The 8,006-nt window shown below is 41.2% G+C and overlaps 1 protein-coding gene across 3 annotated transcripts; it reads left to right on the top strand.

Annotated features, from left to right (window-relative positions):
- The first annotated feature begins 433 nt into the window (after positions 1–433).
- RANBP6 (RAN binding protein 6) lies at positions 434–5,069 on the top strand. 3 transcript variants are annotated; one of them, XM_010833828.1, is made up of 2 exons: positions 434–660; positions 1,717–5,069. In XM_010833828.1, exons 1-2 carry the CDS (start codon positions 466–468, stop codon positions 3,781–3,783), a joined length of 2,262 nt encoding a protein of 753 aa, XP_010832130.1. In that variant the 5' UTR covers positions 434–465; the 3' UTR covers positions 3,784–5,069. The 3 variants fall into 3 exon arrangements, with proteins under 3 accessions (XP_010832130.1, XP_010832131.1, XP_010832129.1); XM_010833829.1 differs by having other exon boundaries at positions 434–601; positions 1,717–1,878; XM_010833827.1 differs by having other exon boundaries at positions 434–5,069.
- The last annotated feature ends 2,937 nt before the right edge of the window (positions 5,070–8,006 follow it).

The raw sequence follows: 8,006 nt of genomic DNA, 5'->3' as shown, positions 1-8,006 counted from the left end.
TACTTTCTGTATGGATTTTCCATTTAAGACCTTTCATATAAAGGGAATTATATAACATATAGCCTTTCGTGATTGTCTTCTTTCACTTAGCAGATTTTCAAGGCGTATGCTCTGTTTTAAAATTATCAGTTTAACAACCATAGATATAGTTTAGAAATAAAAGACGAAAAAACCCATAATCCCATTCTAATAGTCATTATCACACTTTTATTTTTTCCCCTCTGCAGGTGAATTTTCATTTTATTGGAAATCAGACGGAGAGCGATCCTCGCTCCCACCACGACCCCACGAGTCCCGCGCCACCAGACTTCCCGCCTCCCAAAGCCCGGACCAAGAGGAGCCATGGCAGGGGAGGAAGAAGCGGCCCCGCCCCGCCCCTCCGCGCCGGCGCCTCGCTGATGTCACTGCTCCGGGACGCAGACCCCCCGCCTTTCTTCCCCGTCGCGGTTGCTTTGACAGAACGCGATGGCGGCGTCCGGGTCTGCTGGAGTACCGGCGACCGTGTCGGGAAAGCAAGAGTTTTACCAGCTTCTGAAGAACCTGATCAATCCAAGCTGTATGGTGCGGCGGCAGGCAGAGGAAATCTATGAAAATATCCCAGGTCTGTGTAAGACTACATTCCTCTTAGATGCCGTCAGAAATAGAAGAGCAGGTTATGAGGTGAGACAAATGGCTGCCGCCCTGCTACGACGGCTTTTGTCCTCTGGGTTTGAGGAAGTCTATCCAAATTTGCCTTCTGATGTTCAGAGGGACGTCAAGATTGAACTGATACTGGCTGTTAAGTTAGAAACACATGCTAGTATGAGGAAAAAACTTTGTGACATTTTTGCAGTCCTGGCCAGGAATTTGATAGATGAGGATGGCACTAACCACTGGCCTGAAGGTCTGAAGTTCCTTGTTGATTCAATCTACTCTAAAAATGTGGTTCTATGGGAAGTTGCACTTCACGTTTTCTGGCACTTTCCGGGGATTTTTGGGAACCAGGAGCGGCACGATTTGGATATCATCAAACGGTTGTTGGACCAGTGTATTCAAGATCAAGAACATCCAGCAATCAGGACATTATCTGCTAGAGCTGCAGCTGCATTTGTACTTGCTAATGAGAATAATATTGGTCTTTTCAAAGACTTTGCAGACTTGCTTCCTGGAATCTTACAGGCTGTGAATGATTCATGCTACCAGGATGATGATTCAGTGCTAGAATCCCTTGTCGAGATTGCAGATACTGTACCTAAATATTTGGGTCCTTATTTAGAAGATACTCTGCAACTGAGTCTAAAGTTATGTGGAGACTCTAGACTTAGTAATCTGCAACGCCAGCTGGCACTTGAAGTAATAGTGACCTTGTCTGAAACTGCCACCCCAATGTTGAAAAAACATACAAATATTATTGCACAGGCAGTTCCTCATATATTAGCAATGATGGTTGATCTACAAGATGACGAGGACTGGGTAAATGCTGATGAAATGGAAGAAGATGATTTTGACAGCAATGCAGTTGCTGCTGAGAGTGCATTAGACAGACTGGCTTGTGGGCTTGGTGGAAAACTTGTTTTACCAATGACTAAGGAGCATATCATGCAGATGCTGCAGAGCCCTGACTGGAAATACCGACATGCTGGATTAATGGCCTTATCTGCTATTGGAGAAGGATGCCATCAGCAAATGGAATCAATTTTAGATGAAACAGTTAACTCTGTTTTGCTTTTTCTTCAGGATCCTCATCCAAGGGTGAGGGCTGCAGCCTGTACTACACTTGGACAGATGGCTACAGATTTTGCACCTAACTTCCAAAAGAAATTCCATGAAACTGTGATTGCAGCTCTCTTGCGTACTATGGAAAATCAAGGTAATCAGCGTGTACAGTCACATGCAGCTTCTGCGCTTATTATTTTTATTGAAGACTGCCCCAAATCATTGCTGGTTCTATATTTGGATAGTATGTTAAGAAATCTACATTCCATCTTGGTGATTAAACTTCAAGAGTTGATTCGCAATGGAACTAAGTTGGCCTTAGAACAGCTTGTGACAACCATTGCCTCAGTTGCAGATACAATAGAAGAAAAATTTGTACCATACTATGATATATTTATGCCCTCACTAAAGCATACTGTTGAGCTTGCTGTTCAAAAGGAACTCAAACTTCTGAAAGGAAAGACTATTGAATGCATTAGCCATGTTGGTCTTGCTGTTGGTAAGGAAAAATTTATGCAAGATGCATCAAATGTGATGCAGTTATTGTTGAAGACACAATCAGACTTAAATAATATGGAAGATGATGACCCTCAGACCTCTTACATGGTTTCAGCATGGGCTAGAATGTGTAAAATTCTTGGAAGTGATTTTCAACAGTACCTTCCACTGGTTATTGAGCCTCTTATTAAGACTGCTTCAGCTAAACCTGACGTTGCTCTCTTAGACACACAAGATGTGGAGAATATGAGTGATGATGATGGATGGCAATTTGTAAATCTTGGAGACCAGCAAAGTTTTGGAATTAAAACTTCAGGACTTGAAGCAAAAGCAACTGCTTGCCAGATGTTGGTTTATTATGCTAAGGAGTTAAGAGAAGGATTTATGGACTATACAGAACAAGTTGTAAAACTGATGGTTCCTTTACTGAAATTTTATTTCCATGACAATGTTCGAGTGGCAGCTGCAGAGTCCTTGCCTTTTCTCCTGGAATGTGCAAGAATTCGGGGGCCAGAGTATCTTGCACAGATGTGGCAATTCATATGTGATCCCTTAATCAAGGCTATTGGGACTGAACCCGATACAGATGTACTCTCAGAAATAATGAATTCTTTTGCAAAATCCATTGAAGTAATGGGAGATGGGTGCCTTAATGATGAACACTTGGAAGAACTGGGAGAAATACTGAAAGCAAAACTTGAAGGGCACTTTAAAAACCAAGAACTAAGACAGGTTAAAAGACAGGAAGAAAACTATGATCAACAGGTTGAAATGTCTCTGCAAGATGAGGATGAATGTGATGTTTATATTCTGACCAAAGTATCAGATATTTTGCACTCATTATTTAGTACTTACAAGGAAAAGATTTTACCGTGGTTTGAACAGCTACTTCCATTAATTGTAAATCTAATTTGTTCTAATAGGCCATGGCCAGACAGACAGTGGGGATTGTGCATATTTGATGATATCATAGAGCACTGCAGTCCAACCTCATTTAAATATGTTGAATATTTTCGGTGGCCAATGCTACTAAATATGCGAGACAACAACCCTGAAGTCAGGCAAGCTGCTGCTTATGGCCTGGGTGTTATGGCACAGTTTGGTGGAGATGATTATCGTTCTTTATGTTCAGAAGCTGTTCCGCTGCTGGTGAAAGTTATTAAGTGTGCAAATTCCAAAACCAAAAAAAATGTCATTGCTACAGAGAACTGTATCTCAGCAGTAGGGAAGATTTTGAGGTTTAAGCCTAACTGTGTAAACGTAGATGAAGTTCTTCCACACTGGTTGTCATGGCTTCCACTGCATGAGGATAAAGAGGAAGCTATTCAGACTTTGAGTTTTCTCTGTGACTTAATTGAAAGTAACCACCCAGTTGTACTTGGTCCAAATAATTCCAATCTCCCAAAAATAATTAGTATAATTGCAGAAGGAAAAATTAATGAGACTATTAACTATGAAGATCCTTGTGCCAAACGCCTAGCTAATGTTGTACGTCAGGTACAGACTTCTGAAGAATTATGGTTGGAATGCATTTCCCATCTTGATGATGAGCAGCAGGAAGCCTTACAGGAATTGCTAAATTTTGCTTGAAGCACTTTAATATTACTTGAATATCATCCCCCATAAAAGTAACTCCAAATAAGTGTTGTGAGTGGATTCCATTATGATTGAGAGAGCTGTTCTCTCCCTGCTAAGCAGTTTATATTCCTTCCCAGTGTTTCTCCATGATTAGTCAGTGTTATAGCCTCTGTTTACCTTGCATGTTTTATCAAACACAGACCTTGGTGATAACCTGTGCTTCTGTTGTCTTAACATGTTTGTCACCTTTCTTCTATTTGATGTGAAGTATGTATATTGTTGCTATTTGTCTAAATTCCTGATGCTGGGCAAGCAGTGTGCTTGGTGTCAGGGTGTCCTGCTGCCTAACACAAGATGTTAAAGAGTGCACAAAGATGGGATAGAAGAACTTCCAGGACAAACTCTTTGGAATTGTGAGTGAAGAATATAGTGGCAGGCTTATTTCTCCTTTATGATACTCCTAGTTTTCATAGTAATGGGAGGATGCTGGTATTGGAAAAGAGTTTTGAGATACTGCAGTGGATGTGGGGAGTTTTCTCCATAATACATAAGAACTTTTTAATAATGTCCTCCTGAGGCTGAGACATATCCATATTCTAGTTCCCAAGGTGTCCAGCTGATAGTTAAGAGAACTTTAAAATCTTAGCCAGATCAGTCTGTCTTTTTTAACTTATCCAGGACTCTTAAGGACCACAGTTATTGTAAAGGGTATCCTGGTACATCTAACATTGGTAGCATATAACATACTGTAATACAGTATTTGACAAAGAGTAAATGATTATTTGTGGGAGTCAATCACTGTTACGTGTTTGAGCAGAATATTGCATTGTGTATGTATGCCATTTTTCCCTGCAAAGCAGTTCAACAAGAGAAGCCCTGATTCAAAATGGGGCTTAAATAGATGTGTTTTGAAGAAACTCTTAGTTGTTTAGTAGCATTAAAGAGAATTCAATTGTGATCGTGAAAGGGAAGCAAAATTAGTCTTTAAACATGAAAAAGAAAACAGCTTTGAGATGACCAGTCATTTAGCAGTAAGTGTGGATTCTAAGAAAGCAGTTCTATAAATTTGGGGTTACTTATATTAATTACAATGTTGGTCTTTAATCTCAGGCTTTTTGTAGGGTAGAAAAAGAAGCTTTCTACTCAGCAAATTATTGATCCAAAATTTAAGAACAAATACATCTGTAATGGATTTCCTGGGGCTGTTATGAGTACTGTGTATGTAAAGCATTTAATGAGTATTTAAGACCTAGCAAGTGCTTAATAAATGGTAGCTGTTACTGCTGTTGGTGTTTGTACCTCTTCTGTGTTCTTTTTTATGGTCTGGAATTCCTTTTATATTAAAATCTCCCTGTTTCCCCTCCTACCAGTTGACCAGGCCGTCTAGGCCACTGCGGACAGAAATACGAAATTGAGATTTTAAATATGCAATTCCTATACATTCCCTGTAGTTATTTATTGTTAATGAAGCGAAAAAAAGAAAAGGACATTGGTTGGGGTATGGTCATAATTTTAATAAGATTAAATTTAAAAGTATAGATGAATAAATAGAAAAAACCCACCACAAAGTATTAATAGAGGTTTTCTATGGATGGTGGGATTGAAAGGCAGTTTTTCTTCTCATTTATCTATATTTTTTAAAAGTTCAAGGACCTGATTCTACTTTCATAATAGTTACGATCAAAGTTAATTGGCCTCTCAGTGACACGTAGCTAAGTTTCCTGCTACTCATCCAGGTGTCTTTATTAATATTCCTTATATAAGAAGCTTTTGGTAAACATTTCTACCAATTCCATATATTCTTGTGCATGAAAAATTGGAAAACTCGATGGACGTGAGTCTGAGTGAACTCCGGGAGTTGGTGATGGACAGGGAGGCCTGGCGTGCTGTGATTCATGGGGTCGCAAAGAATCGGGCACGACTGAGACTGAACTGAACTGACCATATGACTTGGAATTAGGCACCTGGACAATTTTGAAGACAAACCTAGATTTGAATTTTGGCAAGCTGCTTTTTTAACCTGAACAGTTTTCCATCAGTGAAATAAGCATGCTGCTGCTGCTAAGTCGCTTCAGTTGTGTCTGACTCTGTAAGATCCCATAGAAGGCAGCCCACTAGGCTCCCCCATCCCTGGGATTCTCCAGGCAAGAATACTGGAGTGGGTTGCCATTTCCTTCTCCAGTGCATGAAAGTAAAAAGTGAAAGTGAAGTAGCTCAGTCGTGTCCAACTCTTCACATAAGGCCTAGCTAATTGTGAGAATTAAAGAAGGTTATGAATATAAAGTGATCAGTGGCACAGGGTTCAATAAATGTAAGCTAATACTATCTGAGAGTCATGAAATATGGTTGGTGGCTAAAGAAAAGGAGTTGATATCTGATGGGATGGGTCCAGATTCTTGGGCTTTCTCAAAGGAAATGAAAGATGTCCAGTTAGACACTTTTGGTTGCCAGTCCCTGAAGTAAGACTGGTCTGCCTTTGTTCCTGATTTAAGGTACATCTGTAGACCTGAGTTCGATTCCTTGGTTGGGAAGAAGGGAAAGGCTACCCACTCCAGTATTCTGGCCTGGAGAATTCCATGGACTGTATAGTCCATGGGGTCCCAAAGAGTCCACACGGCTAAGCAACTTTCACTCATGGGCTCTAAGGAGAGAGAATGCTGTAAATAACTAATAAATGACAAATGTCTGATGAGGTAAGAGGAGATCTAGATAAACTAGATGATGGGTGTGTGTTTGTGTGTGGGGGGTTGTCAATACCCTAAAACCTTAAAAGTGTCCCCATTTAACTCTTACCTAAGACTATCTAACATACTAGACGGTCCCCCCCCCCGCCCCCGCTCCCCCGCCCCCGCAAAAAACAAAAAGAAAAAGCTTTTTAGTTTCGAATTTTATCAGTGCTTTAAAAGTCCACATTGATTGGAAGTAAAACAGTCTTAAGAGTCAATATATCCCAATCACTTTGTTACACATCTTTAGTTTTAAAATGCGTACTTTCTGAAATTTTGATTTTGTATTCAAGTAATTTGATGTTTCAAGCAAGAGCGTCCTGTGTAAGCAGAAAAAGGAATATGTGCATCTTTGAAAAAGAACGTGAGAAAATAGTAATATCTGCATTAAGGAACCGTTAGTTACTTTCTACTCATTTTTAAGCAATATGTCAACTAATGGAATGATAAGCTCACTTCTTACACATTCCCTAAACAGTAATTTTAAAATGTGGTGAGATTGAAAGGTCATGCTAACGACTGTTTAATGCCGAAGTTTAGATTTGAAATATTTGAAGACTTAAGTCCCAAGAACTTTAAAATGAGGTTCCATTCCCTTCCATTACTCTTCTTAGCAGATGTCAAAAATTGAGAAGGTGGGGATGTCTTTTCACTTTAACGGAAAACATGGGATTAACTTCCAAAATAGGAACTGATGTTAAGACGGGGACAGGAGTTTTAGAAATTCGAGTTCTACACATCATCTCTTTTTCTTTTGCATGTGAACATATGTTCCAATTGGTCGAGTCCTTGAACCTTTCTAAACTTTACAAATTCCAATTCTACGTTGAAAAACCAGCAGTCACGGGGATGGAGGGTGTTGAGTGTGCAAAGGGAAATTTTTTACAATAGGATAGGATTTACATTCTATGTCTACTTACACTTATGTCTACTTTCACTTTCCATCAACGAAAGTTGTCTAGCAAGCGCCTGCAGGATTAATTTTAGCTTTTATCGCTAAGAGGGGTCTAGCGGAACAAATATCTTCTTAGCACAGCCCACTTCTAAAACCCTTTCAGCCTCCCACTCAGGAGGTGGCGAGCAAAGCCCAGCTGCCGCTTTGCGTCTCTCTTCACTCCGCCCCTTCCAGTTGGCTACAAGCTGATGACATCATTGCTCCGCGCAGCCTACCAGGCCTCAGGGCCTGAAGCAGAGACGAAGTCCCGGCTTTCACGTAGCGGTACGTGAAGTGGGGGTGGTAGTGTTATACTACGCATGCTCACCGTCGACGGCGACGGTGCCTCTTTCTTTGCTACTTTCCACAGCTCGCCCCAACCTGGAGAGCCGAGGCGGGGCGGGGGAGAGGGGAGACGCTAAGTGCCCTCCCCCTTTTCTCCCGGCCCCTCCTCTTCCCCCCGCCCAGTAGGGCTTCTAACTGACAGTTGTCGCCAGGCCCCGTCCGCGCGCCGCCTCCTCCTGCCTGGGTCCCCCGCAGGTAGAGAGGGGCGGGAGGGAGTGGGAGGGAGAGGA

The sequence above is a fragment of the Bison bison genome, unplaced genomic scaffold (assembly GCF_000754665.1).
Source record: "Bison bison bison isolate TAMUID 2011002044 unplaced genomic scaffold, Bison_UMD1.0 scf7180017863936, whole genome shotgun sequence".
NCBI lineage: Eukaryota > Metazoa > Chordata > Mammalia > Artiodactyla > Bovidae > Bison > Bison bison.
Note: the sequence above shows the minus strand (reverse complement) of the source record. Positions and strands in the feature narration are given on the sequence as shown.